Genomic DNA, 22891 nt, shown 5'->3' on the forward strand with positions numbered 1-22891 from the left:
TCACTGTGAGTAACAAAAGATGAGGATTTCAGCAATACAGTGTTTTTGTGACTGGGAGCTTTCCTGAGGTTTTATTGTAAATGAATCCTATGAAGAAGAGAGAAACAGGTCCCCAGATAAAGTTTGGAATGAAGGATTGACTGAATTTTCATCTGGTAGTAGAGAAGAAGAGCATTTCTGCTCATGCTTTTATTTTGAAAGGGGAAAAGAAACTGAAACATTCAGAATGCAAAATGCGTTTGTGACAACTCAGGCTGTGACTTAGTTAAGGAAATACGTCCTGTTCTGTTGCCACTGGAAATGATCTAAGTGATGGGAATAAGCTGTTTCAAGAACTTTGTAAAAACAGAAAGCTGTAGAAATGCTAGAACTAAATATTCACAGAAAGCACTGTTTTATGTCTTGGTTTCCTTTTCCTCCTAAGCTACCAATCACGTCTCTGGCTCAGTTACAGGTACTGAACATAACACAGGTTGTGTTAGGAAGAGCTTTGGAGAGCCCCTTTGTATCTGAGGAGAAGGAGGCTTTTGAATTCAGGTAATATTGTGGTCTGCTTAATAGCTGAGCAAGGAAGGACAGTCAGAAAGTGACAAAGGCAACTTCCTGTGAATTTTTAATGCAGCTGTCTTCCCAGTTTCCTCTTAGAAAATGATAATGTGTTTTGAAAGATTCAGCATAGACACAGCCTGGTAGCACAGCCTGACTTTTTTCATGCTGGTGACACATCCTCTTCTTGAATTCCTGCCGCTGTCACACATGCTCCTGCAGGAGTGGCATTTCCCCTAGAAATGCCTGTCACATCTGCACTTGCCTGCAGAGTGCCCACTGTAAGACCTTCAGCTGTTGAGATCTTGGCCCTGCTCCTGCCAGGCATTGCCAGCCCTTCCCCAGTGCACAGCAGACAATGTGGCAGACTACATAAAATCATCATCTTGCAGCCCACCCTCTGGACCAGTAATTTAATACCATCTTTCTTCAGCAATTACAAACCACATTTTAAGAAATGGAGGCCTGGACTTGCTGCCAAAATGTGTGTTAAAAATGACCCTGAAGAATGCCTGGAGCAAGAGTGGTGTGTAGCTGTTTTTTATTCTGTTGGTAAGAGGGAATATGTGTGGAATAGCTACTTAGGAAAGTCTGAGAAGTAAAATCACTGATCCTAATTCTATCGAGATGATTGTCAGTGATGCTGCTATTTTATATTATCATTCACAGCCCATAAATGAGAAGAAATCAAATCCCCTGAGAACTTAAATGCTGATAGTTACTATTTTGAAAGCCAGCGCTTGTTGCCAATTGTCATATGGTGTTATCTGAGAAGTAGTGCCACCCATATATTTAGAAACTGTTGCAGCTGTTTGCAAATCTGGTAGCCATGTTTAATCACCAGTGGTTTACAGACTAGAGTTTTGTTGCATCTAATAGAAAAGCATGACTTTCTCTTTCCTCCTACCATCATTTAAGACTTGAGTCTCCCTAATTTCTCCTCCCCCACACCTTGCTGGAAGAGAAGAAATTAGGAACTATACAATAGCAATAAATGTAATTCCTCCTGTCCCAAGCCTTTTGAAAAATAAGTAAATTTTGAAGTCTCAGAAATTAAAAGGTTGTCATCTTGTAGTTTCTTTGCATTATGGTTTGTACACAAACATGCTAGGGCCTCACTGTAGCAGTCAATGAACAAAAAAAAAAATCACATCCCACCCCTGTGCTCAGGACAGGGCTTTCGTGTCCAAGAAATCCTGTCCAAGTCTGTTGCAGATCAGGATCCAGGAGCTAGAGCTACTTCAGCAATAAGGAAAAGAACTCCAAGAGTGTTTCCTGAAGACCGTGAACCAGCAGATTGGTGAACACTGCTGGAAAAATAATAATCCTCCTTTTGTCTTCCTCAGATAAAAATTGTGCTAATCACTACCACAGGCTGGACTGTGCACTCCTAATGCTGAAAATCTAAGGCAGTTAATGCCCTATAAGGTAAGAAAATATCACATCTGAGGTACTCTTAGAAAAAGACAACCTGTATCCTAACTGTAACTTCCATGATATAATTTGAAAGCATTAGAATACTACAATTGTATAATGAAGTAATGCCTAAGACCCTCTCCTGGACAAAGTACAGTGTAAGACTACAGGCTTGATTAAGATTGCTTTTGTTCCATCTCTTCTCAAAGAACCAACTTCCCTTGTAATTTACTTTTCCATAACTTGAAGTACAGCATTCAAATTAATCTTCAATGTGTAGAGGAGCAGCAGGATTAAAAATTGGTCTCTCCTTCTTTGATTGTATTTTACCATAAGTGACTTCAAAATCTTTTTTAGTACCATTCAAGCTTTCTAGATTTCCACTCTTTATATCATATCCTAATGCAGAGAGCTTTTTAATTCTGTACTCAACAATTTGTGTTGTCAACTCCAGCACCATTGGTGTCTCTCTAATCTGTGCTATAGAAATTCCTTCCCTCAGTAGTCCTTCAAGTCTTTCTTCCAAAACTGGAACAGAATAGTAGAGAAGGGCTGGGCATTTCAGCACTAGTTGTTTTAGTTCTTGATCACTGCATTTGAAGATGTTTTTGGAGAAAAGCATACTCTTCTGCATAGTGGTAGAATGAAGTTGAAAAATGAAGCCTTTAAGTTTGGACAGCAGCTGTAGAACTTCCTGGTCAGTGAAATCATTCTTTTGGAGAAATTCCAAGTTGTCTTCGATTGCAGTGGAAGTATTTAATAAAATAAATGGATTTTGGCTCAATAGCTTCAGTATCCAGATCTTCATATTTGCTTCAGAACCCCCTAAATTTAAATAATTTCTTTGTAAAGTCTCTATCACATTTTTATTTTTCTCAACAGGGTTATAGAAAATATTGGGTGCACTTGTCAAGAACCTGATGATTATATTATTCATGAGTCCCAGCTCTTGAAAAAAGAGTATGTTTCCCTTCTGGTTCTCCTGATACTTAGTAGTAAAAAAAGACTCTGGAAATTGCTCAATTAATTTAATCAGCTGTTTTTCATTCTGGCATACTAACTGCCATAAAGTTCTTTGAGAGTTTATCTCTGCTGGGGTGTGAAGAATTGCCTCAGGGCAGCGTTCTATAATGTTGGCTACAGTGGTCTCATCTGCTCCCATTTCTTGTAAGATACCAGCAATTTCTTTAATGTAGGCCACATCCTGGAGAAGGACCCATTCCTTCAGTCTGCGTATCTTTGTGATGTCAACTGACAAACTGTAGAGATTCTCGAGGGTGTTTTTATTTTCCTCTCTTGACTTGGTATCAGTTGTGTAACTGGCATGTATTAGGAAGCTTCTGTTTGCTATGTCAGGCCATACTGATGAAAACTTCAGTCCTGGGTTACAGCTCTGAAATCTTGTCAACAGAAGAGTGAATGTGTCTTTTGCACCATGAGCAACTCCTCTCAACATCATGGAAGTCAATCCTGTGGAGACACAACAACTGTAAGAAAGCACATTTAAGGAATAGACAGACCTGGCATAAAAAATTACTCTCCAGAGTGGTTCTAGTTATTAGTGCAAAATCTAGCTTTCACATGAAAGCAGGGGGAAACACTATTTTTGAAAGGTTAATGCTCTGATGGATACATCACTGAAAGAGTAACATGGATGCAGCATATCTGATGTGGGGGAATGCTTTGTCCGTATCAATGCCTGCAGTCATACAAGCTTCAAACTGTCAGCTGTTTCTTGCAGCTAACATTGTTACTGCATTACAGATTGCTCATGCTGTATGAAGAAAATGATTCATGCAATTTCATTTGACAGCAATCCCACTAAATGAACAGAAATGGCAGCTTAAATCTCTTTCTTAGTTCTTATGAATGTATTTGCTTTAACTTCTCATGCATTATTTGGAGTGTGAGTTGTTTTTTCATATGTCAGAGACATTACTTCAGCAGCAGTTTGTAGCATAGCTTCATTTTGAAATCATTCTTTATATAATTAAGGGAGAAAAAAGTCATATGAACCTTTATGTAAGTGTTTTTCACCAGCTGAGTGTGTTAATTGAGTTTGAATAAGCACCTTGGTATTTTGGGGGAGGAAGCAACTACACAGTAACATTTCCAGGCCTTCACCTACCTCTTCCAGCACCTACTTTGCTACAGCTGCTCCTTGTACCAATGCCTTATTTCTGCCTCCAGGTCTCATATGTAGGCAGAGTCCTTGTGGAATAGGTGTGTGGCTGTGCTGGAGTCCACAGGGCCAACCCCACACCTCACCTTTGCTTAAACTGGCTGCCCAGTTATCACCAATAGCACAAAAAATAAATCCTTGCTTTGCATTAGTGGTGGAAATGAGGTAAATTGTTATAAAATAGATGCTATAACCAACATAAAGCTTTCTAGGAAAAAAAAGAAGAGGATCCTAGGATAATTCAGGTTTGAAGGGACCTCAAAAGCTCAAAGCAGGGTCTGCAGGATCCAGGCTGCTTTGTCCAATCAGGTCTTTAAAACCTCCATAGATGGAGCCCAGCCGGCCTCTGTGGGTTACCTGTTCTACTGCTCAACTGTCTTCGTTGAGAAAAGGCTTTTTCTTACATCCAGGAAAGGAAAGACATTTGAAAAGTGCTTAAAAACGCACCGCACTACTTAAACCACTGGCCCTTAAGTGGTGATTCTTTCAGCACAGACAAAACAAGGGTCTCCATCACAGTCTGCTCCCACAGCCCGGCCACCTGCGCCGTCCCTTTCCCACCCTTTGGACTCCGCTTGGGGGCGGAGAGGCAGGAGGCGAATGGTCTCCTGCAGCCAGCACGGGAGCAGCGGCTGCAGGCCCGTCCCGCCCGGAGCGCCGCTCCTGCCGCAGTCACCGCCTGCTGTCGGCGGGGCCCTGCGCCCTCGCGTCCCTCCCCCGCCGCGCAGCCCTCGGAACCGTGCGCCTTCTTCCCCTGCTCGCCGCTCGCCCCATCCTGAGCGCTCGGAACACGACGAGCGCAACGCCAGCCGACCCCTCCGCCCCCATTCCCCGGTGCCGAGCCCGCCGGAGAGCGGCCGAGCCTCCGCCGCCCCGACCCGCTGCCCCCGGCCGCGCTCACCGGCCTCGCCGCCAGACCGCACCACTGCCGCCGCGCGGGGGGCGCGGGTACGTACCATATGCCGGGAGGGGAGGGGCCCGGCCCGCGCTCCTCCGGGGCGGAACAGCCCGAGCCTCCGCCGCCTCCACAGAGGGCTTGGCCGGCTCTAGGAACAAGGAAAGGCCGTTGGATTAAAACAGCTTGCAGAGAGAAGTAGTGGGGTAAATAAATTTTTAAAAACTATAATAATTTCTAAGTAATATAATAGCAAAGAACGGAATATTTTAAAAGTCAGACTATTTTAGTGCCTGTGCTCAGACAGGACGCAGATGATCCTTTTGATTCGGTAACACCGACATCATGATGGGAGGCTTGTATTACGTATTTTCTTCATATGACCACTTCCTTATTACATAAATAAATTCACATGTAGTCACTGGCCTTATATTGTTTTGCTGGAGGTTTTTCAGAAGTTCATTGAACTGTGATGGTGAGAATCGTCTTCCTCTATCTTATTTTTTTAGCCATAACTACTTGTATTTCTCATCTAGAGTAACAAATCAGCCGTCACATAAATGATTTCTAGACTAGAAATATCTTACTAGAAGTGTTTGAATTTTTTAACTACAAGTCTGCGCAATCACATCTTTCAGAGAGTTAAAATCACTACTGTTGTGTTTATGAACCCTTCTTTTGTCAGCTACATGTTCAGGAGTCTGCACTGGATCTGTGAAAAAGAGCTAATGAAGAAGAGAAACGCTATAGAAAGAAATTCTGCTCTAGAAACAGGGTTCAGGCTTGGTGTCCTAAATAACAGCTGTTCCAAAAACAGTTAACAAAGTCTGGGAATATAATGCATGCAATGATGTTAAAAACATGTATCTGAAAAAATAGCTTCTAATTTGTAACACAAAATGTACTGTATATTTGCTTCTTTATGTTTTTTATACTTCGTGCCTTCATGTTATCTTTTTTCTGTTCTATCTTCTCCCCACTCTCTTCATTTTTGCAATCACTGTCTGTGCTAAATTAGCAATATTGTTTTTAAAAGTTACTCACAAGAGAACAATGTAGAGAGAGTTGCTTGTATGAGTTCCTTAACTGTCATTCTATTTTCTATTTCAACTAAGTTGGAGTGGGTCTTCCCTTGAGATCTGACATTTTAATTAATATAGTCTGCATCTATTATATATTAATATATCCTAATACAATATTAATTATACATTAATATGTTCTTTCTCTCACTTCTGAGTCAAGAACAAACTCTCTCACATAGAAGGCATGGCCTGATAGAGCCAAATAGTGTTTTGACATAATGACATGCTAATGATACACTGCAATTTTTATTTAGCTTGTACCAACAAACAGCTTAAAGAGTGATGTTTTTCATGGCTGCAATTTGTTTATGAAACCATAAGCTCTAGTGAGGAAGGGCTGTTTCCACCTCAGTATTCCCAAGAAGACAGATTGGTTGATGCTGGGCTTTATTCAGGGCTATCTTCAGTGTGGCAGCTTTGTGGGGAGCTAGCACATAATGAGCATGAAAAAGCAATTTAAATATTTGAAATAAAAACTGTGTTGTGAAGTGACTTTCCTTGAAAATAAGGAATCTACTTTTTCAGTGTGTTCAAAAATTAGAGAATTCAAATGAGTTTGATGGACAGTGGTCATTAACTACTGAACTTTCTTTTTCTTTTTTACTTGAAAATTATTTACTGAATATTTGGCATATGATAATGATAATAAAAAACAACCAGGCAACTAAGAATGTACTTTGTATTAATTGACTTTACAACGTTTGACTTTACAGTGACCCCACTAGTCCAGTTCTGAGGTGTGGCAAGGGACCCCACATGTTCTTCTTGGATCAGAATGATGACCTGTGGAATATGATATTCTACATACAACAAAGTGATAATTGAAAAACTCATCATAACTTATGCTATTGTTAAATCAGTGCTCAGAAACCATTCAGTCTCCACATGCTACACCTTTTAAAAAGAAATTTTCTATAAGACCAAGCAGAAAGGGATTCTAATCATGGCTGGGGTCTTTGCATTACCTTGATCATCAGTGACAGCTGGGGCCTCTTCTCCCAGGCAAGTGGTAACAGAATGAGAGGACAGAGCTTCAAGCTGCTCAAGGGGAGATTCAGGTTGGACATCAGGAGGAATTTTTTCACAAACAGAGTTATTAAACATTGGAATGAGCTGCCCAGGGAGGTGATGGAGCCACCATCTCTGGAGGTGTTCAGGAAACAACTAGACATGGCACCTTAGTGCCATGGCCTAGCTGAGATGGTGGTGGTCAGTCAAAAGTTGGCCTCAGAGGTCTTTTCCAACCTAAATGGTTCTGTGATTCTATTACTAAACACAGTAATTATGTCATTCAAAGTGAGGAAAGAAAAGCATGAAGGGAAACATATGATGCATGTGTCTCTTCTTGAGTTTTACTTTCTGTGGATCTTAGCAGAAAAAATATTTTAGGAGAAAGAAAAATGACAGTTCTTAAAGTATTGTCTTGCATTCTCGACCATACTGCTGATTTGGATCCTCTGCCTTTTACTTTAGACATTATTTTTAATAAGATCACTCTTGCTGTTGCTACCCACTTGTCCGTGAACACTCTGGAAGCTGTTGATTTGAGCTGCAATCCACAGGTGGAGGTTTATTTTCAGATCTGGCTTCTAGAGCTGCCCTGTAAAGGCTCCAAAGGGTTATACTGAGTTCTGTCAGTGCGATGCCTCCGTCGGCTGTTGGCCGTGCCCAGTGTTACCAAGGAGCAGGTCCAGGGAAACCCGCTGTGTTGGCAGCACAGAGACGGCGGTTTGAGCTCTGTAATTAACAGGCGTGAGAAAGTCACCGTTTAGTAATGACTTTACTAACGGTGTAAGAGGGACCATTTTAACCCGTTCTGCTGCTTGAAAGCCCGTTTGGGTGCGGCAGCGCCGCACGGCCGAGCCGCTCTTTCTTGCCCGGAGTTCCTTTTGACCAGCACGTCCCGACGGCACCGGGCAGCAACCCCTCGGCCCGCGTCACAGAACCGTCAGGTTTGGAAAGGACCTCAGGAGCTCCGCTACTCCAGCAGTTCCCCCTACGCACACGCTTATATAAGCGCCCCGCCTGCGTCCCGCGGGATGGGGCCAGGTGCGGTGGGACCGCTACTACGGCCCGGAGGGCGCGCGGGTGACGGGAGCGGCGAGGGCGCGCGCGGGGCGCGATACATAACAGGCTCGGAGGCGCGCGCCTGCGCCTCCCGGCAGAACCGGCGCCACCAAGAACCGCCTCGCGGCCCCGTGCTCATCCGGGTTTCGTCGCGCCGAGCCGCAGGGGGGTGGCGGAGAGCCGGGCCCCGGGCCCCGCCCCCCAGCGACGCGGCCTGCCGGCCCCGCGCCGCTCAGGCAGGGGGGATTCCCACTGAGGTCGCGGGTCTGCCGGCCGCCTCCTGCCCCTCCGCGAAGACGCGACCACCTGCCTCGACCTTCCCCCGCCCGCCGCGGGTAGCGAACACACCTCAGAAACGTGAGGGCCCACGGTCACGTGGGAGAGGCACCGGCCAATGGGCGGTGGGGGGCGGGGCGGGGCGGAGTGGCCGGCGCAGCCCGGCGCCCGGCGCAGTCACAGGGCGAGCGGCGAGGAGGCGGCAGCGGTCACGGACGCCGCTTTTCGCGGGCAGGGCGCCATCACCTCCCGACCCGGCGCTCCTACCTTTCGTCCCTGCTCTCCCCGGCGCGGGGGCTCCGCGGGGTGATGCGTCCCCGCCGGACGGCCGCTCCCGCCGTATCCGCCGGGTCCTAGAGCCGTCCGCAGCGAGGCCCCGCGGGCCGCCCCGCCGCCCGTCCGTGCTCGCCCGGCGGCGCCGGGCCATGAGCGGCCCCGCGGGCGGCGGCGGTTCCCGCTGAGCGCCCGCACCCGGCATGGGGGTGAACGCCGTACACTGGTTCCGCAAGGGGCTGCGGCTCCACGACAACCCGGCGCTACGGGAATGCATCCAGGGCGCCGACACGGTGCGCTGCGTCTACATCTTGGACCCCTGGTTCGCCGGCTCCTCCAACGTGGGCATCAACAGGTGGCGGTGAGTGCGGGGCGCTGCGGGGGCCCTAATCCCCGCGTTATGTATTCGGTCACGCTGCCTCCCCGCCATCCCCTCCCCTCCGCGCCCGATTGGGCTGCCGCCAGCGCCTGCTTCCCTCGGCCGCCCGCCCTCCCCGCGGGCCCGGCGGTGTTACGTATCCAGCCCAGTGCCGGCCCGGGCTGCGGCTCCCGCGGCGCACGTGGGAGGGACGGGGAAGAGGGAACCGGGAAGCTCGTGGCAGAGTGCGGGGCGGTGGGCTGTGGCTTCTCGGGGAGGGGGCCGCTTGTGCTCCCTCCCGTGGGCGGCGGTTCCGTACCCGAGCGCTGGTGCGCAGAGCGGGGTTGCTGCCGGGCGGAAAACCCTCTGGGGAGCAGCCCGGAGGGCTTGCACCATGTCAGGAACTCTGGGCAGCCGGAAACCCCAGGGCGACACCGTCCTGGACAGACTGTGAAGCTGCTCCCTTAGTTCAGAAGTACTTACTCAGAGTAGCGTTCCGGAGTGGTGTCAAAAAATATCCTGAGTTGGAACTGACTCACGAGAACCATAGAGTGCAACTCCTGGCCCTGCATAGGACAGCCCCAAGAAACCCGCTTGTGTGCCTGAGAGCGTTGTCTAAATGCTTCTTGAACTCTGGCTGGCTTGGTGTGCAGTGTCCCTTTCCGGACCATGCAGATTTGCTCCTGCATCGCCAAGACAGTTGTAAGTCTCTTTCCTACCCGATACAGAAATGAACTTTACTATGGAGCTCTGACTGACACTTGCATGCTAAATGTGTGCCATAGTAAGGCAGAGATTGATAGGACTTCTGTGTATGCTTGTCATGTGAGATTAGTTAAAACATCACTACGAATCTGGAAATTGTTGCCGTTATGAAATGGTTGATAATGCAGTAGAGTTTGTGCATCATCTGTCCCTCCAATTCAGGAACTTGAAATGCTCGTGAACTTGGCCTGAGCAGACTACAATGCTGAGAAGTTGGCTAATTATGGAACAAGCACAATGAAACTTAGCTTAGATCAGAAGAATCACAAAGTTTAGATATTTCAAGTTTCAGTTGAGTTCACTTGAAGGATTATTCCTTTCAGATTTGATAATTTGTATCCTAGTTTATTAAATCCTTTACCAACCAGGTAACTTACTTTTGGAGACTTTTTTTTTTTTTTTTTTTTTTTTTTTTTTTTTTTTTTTTAGATTTTGAGAGGTTTTCCTCACATTCTTCTTGTTTTCAAGAGATAGAAATACTAAAGATGCTTTTTGTGAACTTAACTTGATGGTTATCTCATTTTCACTGACAAAAATAACTTTCAAGTAATTGTTAGAGATTTCCCTTTTCTGAGATTCATGATGTACATATCTTTTATAAGAGACTTTTAAATAATTTTTGTTTTGAAGGGATAAGTTTTGGTTTTTTGAATAATATTTAATCTTCATGAAGAAGCTCAGAGGTCTTAATTTTGTGGATGAAACATGAACAAATACTTAAGCTTTAAAAGAATGTGGACAACTGGCACAAGTCTAAGTGTTAAGGAAATCACGTCTTAACAATACTTCATAGGTCTCTAATGTGCCTTGCAATTGAAATGCTGAACAGTTTTTGGTTGTATTCTCTGAGCTAGTGAATGATAGACAAATGTGAACTTTGATTCTAGTAGGAGGAAGTTCATGTCTTCAGTGCTATTGCCCTGGTTCTTCAATGACTGTGTAATACATCATTAGCTAATAGAGTCCTTGGGTACATTTGTGTATGATATATTGTTGGTTGGTTTACTTTTAACAGTGTTTTCAGTGTTTTAGTAGGCAACTAGTCCTTCCACTGCATTTTGCATTTGAAGAAAAATGCCTGGTTTTAGTTGCTAGTTTGAGGGACTTGAGTTTGGAGTAGATTACAACTCCCCTGTCCAAAGCACTTCAAGCAATCTTCTGGTTCTCAAATACTCTCAAAGCACATGCTGCACATGTATTTGAGTAGGAAATCTTGCTACCTGCATAGCCTGGTTTTGTGAGATCATCAGGTTTTTTTCAAGTTTAAAAGTACAATAACTTTATAGAATAACTGGCTGCTAAAGCTGTATGTTTATTATGGTTCTTCTCAATAAGTTTTTATTTAAATGGACAGTTACTATTTTTGTGTGAATCCACTTTAGGTTCCAGTAGTTTTAATGAGATGTTTTTCACCAGTGCAGACACATGCATTCTCAATAAGTATACACAAGATCCATGATGCAGTTTTTTAGTTTGCCAGTCTCATTTGGCACTTATAATTAATGATAAAACAGTTTATGTTCTTTCTCACTTGATGACTATGAGCAAAATTGTTGCTTACATGCCTGTTGAGTAGGGCGTTGCATTAGTCAAAAACACTTACTATTTGAGACTAGGAGCAGAAGCCCTTCAGCATTAGGAAGGTGAGTCAAATTTAACATCCTGGTGTGAATTTACAGTAGTCCTTTCTTAATTTGAGTTGAGTGACACCAAGTGTTTGTGGTCCTAATACCCTGGGCAAAACCTTTCTCTGTCAAACTACAACTAACACAATCTATTTGAGGAAAAATGGTGAAAGAATACAAGAAACCAAGGGGTTTAGTTTCTTGTTAGCATATTGTCACTCTCCAGGGTCACCAGTTACAGTTTATATTAACAAATGTGTGTTAAATCTGGTAAATAGCAACCTTTAATACATAGGTGTTTTCTAATTCACTTTTCTCTTTGAACAGTCATGTAACAATCAGGAACTAATATTTTTGTGTAATTGCACTATTGAGCAAGGCTAATTACTAAGCAGTCACATGGTCTTACTGACCTCTTTTCTCCTGGCATTCAGCCTACCTGTTCTAAATTTGTGAGTGCTACGTAACAACTGCCAGGACCTCCCTCAGCTCACTTCATTTTTTTTCTGGTTCTGTTCTGTTTCTTCTTATTGTTCCTTCTTTTCAAGCCATCAAATAAATCAAGATGTGCTTTCATTGAGACGTGCTTTTTCTATGGGATGAATTCACAGTGTTGTTCACAGATCAACACTTGAGAGAGATAAGTTACTTGGTGCAGTAAAAGGTGATGGAGAAATGGTGGAGGGAGATGCCAAATGCTAAAATCACACTAAAGGTCTCTTAAAATTTTGTCAGTTGCCCTTAAACGTTAGGCACCAGAATTAGCTTGCATCTAATTGTGTCAACAAAGCAGGCAAAGAATGTAACTTGCATACTCCAACAAGTAACCATTACCTACTTCTGAAAAAATGTGTTTGTATATGCTCACAGACTTAGCCATATTAAGGAGAATAGAACCTCATGCTTAACAACATCACCTAGGAGAGGGTTTCATTTTGTCCCAGTTTTAGTACTAAGTGTCAATCGATCACAGTATCTAAAAAGAAATGCAAACATTCTGTTAGTTGCTGCATAAGGATTTATGTTAGGTAATAATTTACTTTTAGTTTGTCTTTTTGAGTATGTATGTCTGTCTTTGATACAATAACTAAAACATTGGTGTGCAGCAGCTGATTTTATAAAGATGAATAGTCTAATCTTGCCAATCCTTGTATTTCTCTTTTTTTCTTTTAACCATTCCTGAAGAGAACAGATTTCACTTTTAAAGTAAGAGTAATAGAATTAGCTTTGTATTAGATTTTGTGAGAATAGAGATGTGTTCAAGATCCTTCAAAGTTAGCTGCTGCTAACTGCTATCTGTTATGGCAGATAGTGGTGTTGATTTTGGAGAAAGAGAAGAGGTGATTTTCCCACACTCAAATTTCAAGCAAATAAAAAATTAAAACCTAAGGGTTTACTTTCCAGGACAATCACTGCAATTCATGGAAATGTGAACTTGTTTTTTAAAAAATTAATATTTAGACATCTTTCTGTAGTATCTATTAAATTTTGCTATTCTGTGCATCTGGTTTTGAAAATATACTTACAGTTTCATCTTATATAGGTATGATTTGTCCAGTAGAGGTGTGTTTGTTGGATGTGGGATTGGTGTAAAAAGTTTGTTAATAGAATTAATCTATGAGTGATTTGAGTTTCATATGTCTAATTTAGGCAGACCAAATCTGTGTATTATACTTTGTTAATTTTAGTGACATGGTTATAAGAGGAATGCACAGAAATATTTATTACTTCCCTGATGAAAACATCCTTTTAAGTCTTTATTGTGTAGCACTTAGAATGAAAATCTATTTGATTTATTAAATATTTAACATGAAGCCCACCAAAGGCACTCTATCAGTCCCCTCAGTTAGACAGGGAGTACAAAATACAACAAAAAGCTTGGTCAAGTTAAGGACAAGAAGTGGTCACTCAGCCATTGCTATCATGGGGAAAAATAATTAATTTATTGCCAGCCAAATCAGAATAGAGTAACAAAAAAAAAAGCTAAATTCTCAAAGCACCTTCCTCTCTTTCTGGGCTTAGCTTCACTCCCATTTTCTCTACTTCCTGTCCCCGAAGAACACAAAGGAATGGGGTTTTGGTCAGTTCGTCACATGTTCTCTCTGCTGATTTTTCCTCAGAGGAAAGATTCTTCATGCTCATATTTTCTCTGCCATGGTCCTTCATGGGCTGTAAAAAGTGGACAGCCTTCCTCTCAGTGGTCTTCACCACAGGCTGCAGGGGAATCTCTGCTCTGGTGTCTGGAGCACATCCTCCCCCTCCTTTTTCCCTGACTTAGGAACCTGCAGAGTTGTTTCGCTCACATATTCTCATTCCTCTCTGGTTTCAATGGCTTCCAAGCAATAATGTTCTCCTCCTGTCAGATACGTTATCCCAGAGGCGCTACCTTGACCAGCAGCAGGTCCTTGTTGGAGCCCTCTGGCCCTGGCCTGGATAGGTGTCGGGGAAGAAGCTTCCAGCAGCCTCCCACAGAGGCCACCCTTGTAGCCCCCAATAGCAAAACCTGGCTGTGCAACCCATCATAGCCTCTAATGAGTGGCTTCAGCTCTAGAGCGGTGTGTGCCACTTGGAGCACTTCTGTTCATCCAGCCCATTAAATTGGAGGTGATTAATCTGTGAAAAGTCTGTAGCTTGTTTCCAGAAGTTGCATTTTCAGATGGAAGCTCTATGACACTTCCAGTTAGATTGGAGAAACCCCCCGGTGCCACATGCCTAGGCTGTTCACCTGTTCTCTTCCACATTTTTTTACCCCAAAAGTGCCTGCAATTCAGCATCTCTCTCTATAATTTGTGTTATATTATATGATTTATCCCTATGATTTACAAAGTACGTCATTGAAGCACACTGACGTATGTCCTTGTGGGTTTAATCCTGCACTGTTGATGAAAGGGTTGGTTCCACCCTTTTATGATAGCATACAAACCCTGTGGTGAGCCAGTTTAGCTCATCAATCTGTCCAAAAGAGATTAATTACCAGTTTTGGTGGGATTAGCTCAGTGGTAGATTGTGCCAGCAAAAAGGTCACCATAGTAGTAGTGAAGAGGCAAAGAGTGGGAAGGGCAGGTACCATTTCTTTCAGTGACAATATGGATTTGAGTCAGATTACAATGGTCATATCACTTTTAGCCTGAATTGCTCATGTCTGCAGTAACAACCATGTGTTTTTTTAGAAGGGGATTATTGGTTTCTTCTATGGTTTGCCATTTGTTGACACCCTTTGAAATGATATTGCTGAAAATAAGTACTGGCCTTTTTACTGTGCCTGGAAAATACGTGCTTTCTTTTTTATCAGAATGTGAGAAGTAAGCCTGCTAGCTGAGAAATTACACTGTGCTTGTTTCCATATTTTGATGAATGATTTTGTATCACCAGATTCAGTAATGTAACTATTATTCAATTGGACAAGAAGACTGCACTGGTTGGTGTGGCGGCAGCAGGCAGTACTGCAAATTGAATTGTGCTCAGTAAGTTGGTTTTTCCAAATAGCAGTTATTATAGGCCAGAAAAATTATAGTGAGCATCTCTACAATCTGTGTTTTAACTCCAAGGTTGATCTTGAATGAGTCTTAATTCCTTAGTTTAAAAAAATTTGAGGTTTTAGACACCTGGTTTTACATCACCAATCTCCAGGTTTGAGGATGTCCAGAGAAGATCTGGGTCAACTGTTTTTCATATATAATAGTATGTGGACTTTGAGTATTAAGAGAAAAGTGTTTTTAAACAGGTCTATAGGATTTTTTTTTAGTCTTCCTTCTCTTGGGACCAGTAATATATTTTTGTTTTATTTCACAAAAGTATCAACAGGTCAGCTTCTTTATTTGAGTAGGACAAGGTAATCTGTTCACACCTCATAGTATTTCCTGCTCTGGTCACAAACAGGGAGGGTGATAACCCCCAACAAACACCATCTGTGATGAATGTGAAAGCAGCTTTTTTTAGGCAATCAAGAATACAGATTTTTTTTTTCTTTCCTTAACTGATCAGTATGTGGCAATGTCAATGAATTCTGCATCAGTTCTTCAAAGCAAGTTATTTCATGTATTATCATTCTCTTTTGGCCATTTTAATGCAACAAAATATATTCTCCTTCAGTTTTGGAAAATGTCTTTATCCCAACCAACACAAGCTGCTCTTTAAATATATTATGCAAATAATGCAGAAAAGCCTGTTTATCATTGTGCACTGCCTGAACTTTTCAGTTTCTAGCACTTTACCTACAGCACGGAAGCCTTTATTTTCAGAAGTGGTTCTTTTCCATACTGTGTCTCAGTGCCTGGCAGGTTTTCAGGTTAGTTATATAACCTGTGGTAGGAGGAAGGTCAGGCTGCCAGCAAAGTCGGCCATTTATTCAGTGTAGAAGTCACACTAAAGTCTGTGATGTTATGAATTTGCATACTGAAAGAAACCTTTTGCTTTAGAGAATTTTGTGACCTTCCCATAGAGTCCTAAAAAGGCAAAAGTCAGCTTTAGCATGAGTGAGTTGTGTAAGTAATGTAAGAGTATGTGACTTTGTGTTCCATGGGCTTAGTAGTTTGCTTATCACGTTTTAGTAGGTTTAATAGCCATACCTTTGGTTACCCCTAGGGAAGGACTGGATTTGATTACAGGGTTAAGAACTTTGTAGTATTTTGGTGCAATACATTTCACTTAGATTTCTCAGAACTCTTAATTTAACATGGAGCAATGTTAGTTTGTGTGCTTCTGTGTACTTTTGGCTTTCATGTTCTTTGCAATCTAGGTCAAGAGGTGAGCTATAATTGCAGTGTTCTTCTAACCCCAAAGCCTCCATTTGTTTTTCAGGTCACCATAGAGCATTTGCTTTCACTGCTTTGGAGTTTAGTGAGTGTAAATAATTTTTTTATAAGGGAATAAAGCTTCAGTGGAGGTGAAGGATAGACTGGAAAGGACAGGTCAATATTTCAATGTTCTGTTTCAAGTATGTAAGTGGAGATGGCTGTGGCAAAAGTCTGTAGGGGTGTGTATGTTGTTGAAACAGTTAAAAATTACAGTGCATTCCAATTACCCGTAGAGATTAAAAAAACTATCACATGAGCTTTGTTAGTATTAGTTTAGATAGTAGGTGAGCTGCAGTGAACAGAGCTTCCTAAAATAGCTTTTTTTAAAATTCTGTACTTTAATTTTTTTGCTTTTTTTTTTTAAATTGCGTTAGTATTTTAAAGGTCTAAAATTCAGTGTTGGTAAACCTGGGTGGGAAGTAAGAATTTCAGTAATACTCAGCATTTTGGAAGCAAATTAGTAAATTCAGGTGTCAAACTGTTGCTTAAAATTTCTTTGAAAAAGTGCTAGTACAACAACTTTTTTGCAATAAGATAAAACCTGTTCAGTTTTATCAGAGATGGAAGGGATTTCTTCCATTGAACATTGGTTAGGATGTGTCCTGCTTATCCAATTTCTGTATTGACAGGCATATGATGTACACTTCAGCTTTTGTGTTATGTATTGCTTCCTCATACAACTAAACTAGAGAAATTTTCTGGACCTCTTTTAGAAATGTACTTTTATCTCAGTGTTACTTAATTTGTAGAAAAGCATTTCCCTTCCTGATCATTCTAATGCATTTCTTCTTTAACATCTGTATGTTTGTGGCTCTTTCACAGATAGGAAAAGTAAAGGCTGTAAAATTCTTGCACTGAAGGTTTCAGAACACAACCCCTTATCCCTTCAGAATTAAAACCAGAAATGTTGAAAAAATTCTGTTTACACTCAAATGGTCCAGTTATGAAGTATGAATATATGTTAATTCTTCAGTGATGGAGGTGAAATATATGCAGTACAAGTTACTTAGTAAGAATTGCTGTAAGGAAAACTTGGATTTTTCTATCTGTTATCTATCCAAAGTATGAAATCCATGACTAGGAAATGCTTTATTTTTTATAGTAAGGAATCTGTGGAGTTCAGTGATTGCACTTTTTTTTTTTCCCCTCAATGCCAGAGTTCTACTGACCTTGTCTGTGAGGGGTAAACTGTGTTGCAATTGAGAGAGAGTGAGAGAAAGTGATTGAAAAAACTGTAGTAAGAGAGTAATTTGCATCAGACAGAGAAATAAATAAATAGACAACTTGTTCATGTAGGCTGCTTGTTACTTCATGCCTTGTATAGCTCATAAAACATGATCATGATCTGAATGGTTGCAGTTTTGCTGTGCACTAAAGATACAGAATGCTATGGCAAACTTACCTCAATTTCACAATCTCTGCAGTTCTGAAGTACTGGGGAAGCATACCAGAGAACTGGCATTTTATAGAGCAACTGGCATTGAAAATAGTGGTTTGATTTCTAATATATTGGATTAATTGAAGAATGGACTAAATGTTGTCTTTGCTATGTTCTCTGTAGAGTTTCCACTGCATTAATATTTTCTGTCTGTAAATTCTGTGACATCAAGTGATTCTTTTTTTTTTTCATTCCTTCTCCTTCATATTTTATATTCTGGAGAATTTTCTGTCTGTAAATCCTGTGACATCAAGTGATTCTTTTTTTTTTCATTCCTTCTCCTTCGTATTTTATATTCTGGAGACTAAACAAGCTCATTTTTTTCTGGAAGTCTTAAGAAAGTCCTAAAGTTGAAGAAAACTTTGTGGCTTTTAGCAGAGATTACCTAATATTTTTCCCCTTTTTTCTGTCTCATGGGAGAAACATGACTACATCTGCAAAACTCAGGCATGCATTTAAAAGAAAATATTTCTTTTAAATGTGATTTTTGCCATCCAGGTTTCAGAAGGGTCTTTGAGGACGAGGTTGCATTTCAGTTTTGTTCTTTGTAAGTCTTGCTATTGGTGAACTCAAAAAGTCAAAACCATCCATGTCTTAATGAGAGTGATCAAGCCAAGGATGGCATCTAAATTATTTGTTTTAGTTGTGTTGCCTAGGGATAGTTCCTGTGCCTTTCCTTCATTACTTTTCAGGAGATGACAGGCCTGGTAACATCTAGTTTACTGTGCTTTATCCATGTTTCTTTTTAGACAGTGTAGACAGTGTAACTGTTTGCAGTTTACTGCTCTTGTGCAGGATCTCCCAAATCCTGTGAATGCTTCCTTAAAGGTCTCTGTGAGAGACTTCATTTTTTTTTCCCTAGCATACTCTTTCACTTGTGTGACCTAGAAACATCTCATAGTATATAGTTTCTTCAGTTTATGCCAAATGAAAAAGTTGTAAGTTGCTGTGCTATTGACAGTTCTGCTTTAATTGCGTTGTATATTCCCCTTTTATTTCAAGGTTTTTGTAACCTGAGGAGACCTGTGTAAAATAATAATCATATAGTCATGGTGCTTTTCAGTGAGTAGAGGTTTTTTCACTTGGTTGAAATTTCCTTTCTGTAAGCTACTTGCCAATAAATTTACTGTTGAGAAGTACTTTATTTCAGCAGTATTGTGTTTTTCTTCTAAACCATAAAAAAATGAGTTTGTGGGGGATAATCTGGATGTTTCTATTTTTACAATTTAGAAATTGGCTTTCTGCATTCTTTTTAATATAATTCCACCAACCTCTTTTTTTTTTCAGTGCCAACACTGGAACATTGTGTTTGTCAAAGCAAAATTCTTCAGTGCTGCATTTGAAGCATTTGAAGAAATTTTTACTCCAATTCTTTACTGCTTCCATATGAAACAGCCCAACGAAGATTGCATTTTTGGCATTGGACCTCACACTTTGAAACTGGAAAGTGTTACTAGTAGTCATGTATTGCTCTTTCAGCAGCAGCCTTTCCTATTTCTTTTTGTAATTCTGCACTTTTTTTTCTCCTATTAGTCTGTCTTTATTCCAGAATCCTACCTTTGCAGTTGTCACTCTACGACTTGTCAAGTGGAGTGGTAAAGTAAAAATAATTGTTAGGCTTTTTGGGCGGTTTTTTTACTATTTTGTTGGAAGGGTATGAGATTTTCAGGAACAGTTATGTTTGTAAGTGGTCTGTTCCCAAATGAAACTGTGCGGGAAATTCCAAAAACTTTTCCACTTGCAGTACTGTATTGTTACCAGTTGCAGTATTTTTCCTGCTGGACTTAGAAATTTTAAGAATACCAAAGTATTTATAGTATACTTTTTTGAAGTGTAAAGTAAGCTTTGGGGAGCTTTTTCATGTGTTCTTCGTTTTTCTGCTTTCATCATATGAGCTGTTTTTTCTGTCAGAAGCTTTCTGTTGACTGGAGTTTCAATTATGGTATACAGTATGGTAATGCCTAGCTTGCCTTTTCTTGGAACGAGTTTTCTTTTGCTTGGAAGAGTTTGTCTCTTGTGCTTGTCTCTTTAATTTTACCTTGAATGAAAGCTTTTGAACTTGGGATTGAATACATTGATCAAAAAATATTAAGTACGAGTCAGTGTGATTGATATTTGAAGTGTTGAAGTCTTATTTCTACAGAGATAATTATTTCCTTCATTAGTTTAAGTGGTGATATTTTTTCCTTTGTCATAAGGGAAAATGATGGTATTAACAGCAACAGTAAACAGGAAATTCTGTAATTGTCAACATTTCTTCCTGGATTTGTGTGGTACCTTTGTGTCTCCCCTCTCCAGTGCATGCAGGGTTAAATAGGCTTTAAAAACATGTGAACATTACCTACAATTCACTAGAGGTTTTCTTTTATGCAGATTTAATGTTATTTAGACCTGCAATAAAGGATGGTGTCCATTAGCTTGTGCTCGGATGGTGGTACAGGAACAGCCTGTTTGTGCCGAAGTTTGGTGCCAGCTGTTGAATCTGGCAGGGGACACTCTGTTCATGAGCGCCTGTTCCTTTTCACACCTTCCCTTCCATTCTTTATCAGCTCCTCGGGCTCTGAGCGCTGCCGTGGCACTTTTTGAGCTCCCAGCACATAACGGATTTCACATAACCTTTAGCCACCGACACTTCTGAATATGACACAGAGGAGGAGCAGAACCGACCTGCTGCTCAAATTAAGCTATTCTCTGTCCCTGTTAGGAATAAAGTTCAGCTACGGTACAAGAATTCTCTCAGAGCAGTTCCATAGGGAAGGAATATTCGGATCTTACTACAAAGGTTACATATGACTGGAAAAGTAGGTCATTGTGGCAGGGAGTAGTCCAAACAGCCGCCTGGTTGCTGCAGCAACGACCTACTTTACGAAACTATTTTTGTTGATTCATATTGAAATGTTCTTCTTGAAAATGCTATAAGGAAATGATCGGGTTAGGAGATGTGTAACAATGGAAGCTGCAGGCTTTGTGGACTCCTCCTTCCTCTCTGTCTCCCACCCCGTGGTCTTTTCCCCCTGATGTCGAATATAGGAGGATTAGAGCAAATAAGATTTTTTTCTGTTCAGGGTGACCTCTAATGGGGAACTTTTTTTTTTTTTTTTTTTTTTTTGCTTGAAGGTTCTGCATTAACAATAATGCCTATCATTAGTAGTTATGTTCCAGAGTTCAGAGCCTACAAATCTTCCCCTATAAATTTTGTCTGTAGAAATAACTTTAGACTTAAAACAAGCAGAGAACCACCTTTTTCTCGGAAAAGATAAAATCTTTCTTGAGCACTGGAATAGGTTTCCCAGGGAAGTGGTCATACCACCAAGCCTGACAGAGTTCAGGAAGTATTTGGACAATGCTATCAGGCACATGATGTGATTCTCGGGGTTGTGCTGTGCAGGGCCCGGAGCTGGACTCATTGGTCCTTGTGGGTCCCTTCCAACTCAGAATATTCTATAATTCTGTATGTATCACTCTTCTGGAATGCTCACAGTTTCTCTTGATGTTCCACTGCTCTTATACTAACCACTTGTGTCCAACAAAGTTTATCCACGTTCAAGAAGGTGGGCTTGGTGCCTGCCCCTTTTTTTTCTTCCCCCCCCTTTTTTTTAACTGGTAGTGTTGTTGTCTGAGCCTTCTCTTTTGCTATTAATTCTAATCCTCACACAAGCAAACTGGAAAAAAGTACAGTGATTCGGTATAAAAGGATATTCTCTAATTGTCTACCTTTATTCTTTCAATAGAGAAAGGAAAAAAAAAAAACTGTCACTGGTGTTTAGGAAGTGAATTTTGGAAATCCACTCCTATTTTCCAAAAGGAATTGGTAGATGGGGAAAATGTAAAAGTACAGTTGTTATAGTAAAGATTTTATTCTTCATAAAATAACTTTTTATCTAAATGACTGTGGCTTGGGCAGAGATGACTGAGTATCACTCCTTAGTTATCAGACTCCTCTACTTAACTGTACTATGTAACTCCTTAAGATCAGTTTGGTTACTTGAAGTGATGTACCTTCTGTTGGTCCTGACCTTCAGTATTGCAGAGAGGTGCTGAAGTTGTGGCAGAAGAGGATAACCTCTAGATAAACATGCTATTTGGATTTTTACATCTATTGTGTCTTGAGCTATACTTCAGTTCTGTTTTCCAGGACTTAATGTGACTGAGCTCTTTGCATCTCCTGCATCATCTCCTGCATCAGCCTCTGCAGCATGAGGTGAAGAGTTACCTCCATTAGTCTGCCCACATGCTGAGATAGTTGAGGACAAAGTGGATGTTTTCAGGATTTATGCAGCTTGATAAACAAATCTGTGTTTCAGTTATTTGGTGGGGGGGGGTAATTTTTTTTTTTTTCTATGTGATTATTTCTCAAAACCCTGAATACATCTTCATCAAGTTTACCTTGTATTCAGCTATAAATGACGAATTTCAGCTTTGAAGGACCAGTTCCGAAAATGTTGGCATTTTGACTCATTTTAGTAGCAGTGGGAAGTTAAGACAATGCTGAAAGTTGAGCCACCATAAGGTGAGCACCAGTCAATTTTAGTTAAGATTTCCAAGAATAGCTTCAGGATATTTTTTTTTCCATTTTCCAAACTTTCTACCAATTTCTGTGCTTGCTAAAATATTTCAGCTCTATCCTTAATTCTCTTCTATTAGTTAAATAGATTTTTGAGATATGGGAATCCAAAGATGATGGAATTGTACCTTAAGGACTAGCAATTTATTCAGTCTAGTTGAGAAATATATTTATTTAAGCCAGTGTGTTGTTTCTAGGAAACATAAAACTGCAAAATTTTACTAGTACTAATTGTAACCTTAAAGAGGTCACTTTAATTTAAGGAGAGGAAGAAAGTTTTATTAAAGTAAGTGAAGGTCAGTATAAAATCTGTCCTTCAGAATCAGATTGCAAGACTATCTTGTTGGAGTGTTCTTACTGTACTTCTTTTGCAATAAGCTTTAGCTGTTACTTTCTCATGGACAGCTTAGATTGCTGAAATTAACATGGCTGAAATGTTTTATAAAGCCAGGCTAGCTGTCTTTTAATTACGTGAAGCTTCAAGGGCTGCTAATTTAATTAAGAGAACTTGGGTACATGAGAATAAGGTGGTTTAAATTTATGTATGACCATGTCTGTACTCTCAAGTAACTCTAATTTTGAAATTTGCTTCTAGGTAGTATTTCCCC

General features: G+C 41.1%; 2 protein-coding genes and 1 long non-coding RNA gene across 5 annotated transcripts in view; 1 reads left to right on the forward strand and 2 right to left on the reverse strand.

The window, feature by feature from the left end:
• The window catches only part of LOC310908484, a 311975-nt gene that overhangs the window by 234264 nt on the left and 54820 nt on the right, over positions 1-22891 (reverse strand). The window lies entirely within an intron of this gene.
• On the reverse strand, positions 615-5085 carry MTERF2 (mitochondrial transcription termination factor 2). 2 transcript variants are annotated; one of them, XM_083858675.1, is made up of 2 exons: positions 4091-4690; positions 615-3432 (listed from the first exon to the last, which is right to left on the reverse strand). In XM_083858675.1, the coding sequence occupies exon 2, from the start codon at positions 3419-3421 to the stop codon at positions 2225-2227; it is 1197 nt and encodes a 398-aa protein (XP_083714801.1). In that variant the 5' UTR covers positions 3422-3432; positions 4091-4690; the 3' UTR covers positions 615-2224. The 2 variants fall into 2 exon arrangements, with proteins under 2 accessions (XP_083714801.1, XP_083714800.1); XM_083858674.1 differs by lacking the exon at positions 4091-4690 and adding an exon at positions 5046-5085 and having other exon boundaries at positions 665-3432.
• The window catches only part of CRY1 (cryptochrome circadian regulator 1), a 40014-nt gene continuing 26039 nt past the window's right edge, over positions 8917-22891 (forward strand). For both annotated transcript variants that reach the window (XM_083859563.1, XM_083859564.1), the window contains exon 1: positions 8917-9098. In XM_083859563.1, coding sequence (XP_083715689.1) covers positions 8941-9098 — 158 coding nt within the window. In that variant the 5' untranslated portion in view covers positions 8917-8940. The remainder of the gene's footprint in view (positions 9099-22891) is intronic.

The sequence above is a fragment of the Zosterops lateralis genome (genome assembly GCF_965231275.1).
Source record: "Zosterops lateralis genome assembly, chromosome: 4".
Taxonomy (NCBI): Eukaryota; Metazoa; Chordata; class Aves; order Passeriformes; family Zosteropidae; genus Zosterops; species Zosterops lateralis.

What these genes read in the sequence shown, in the direction of transcription:
- MTERF2 (XM_083858675.1), bottom strand. Translation starts at nt 3,421, where the DNA reads ATGATGTTGAGAGGAGTTGCTCATGGTGCAAAAGACACATTCACTCTT.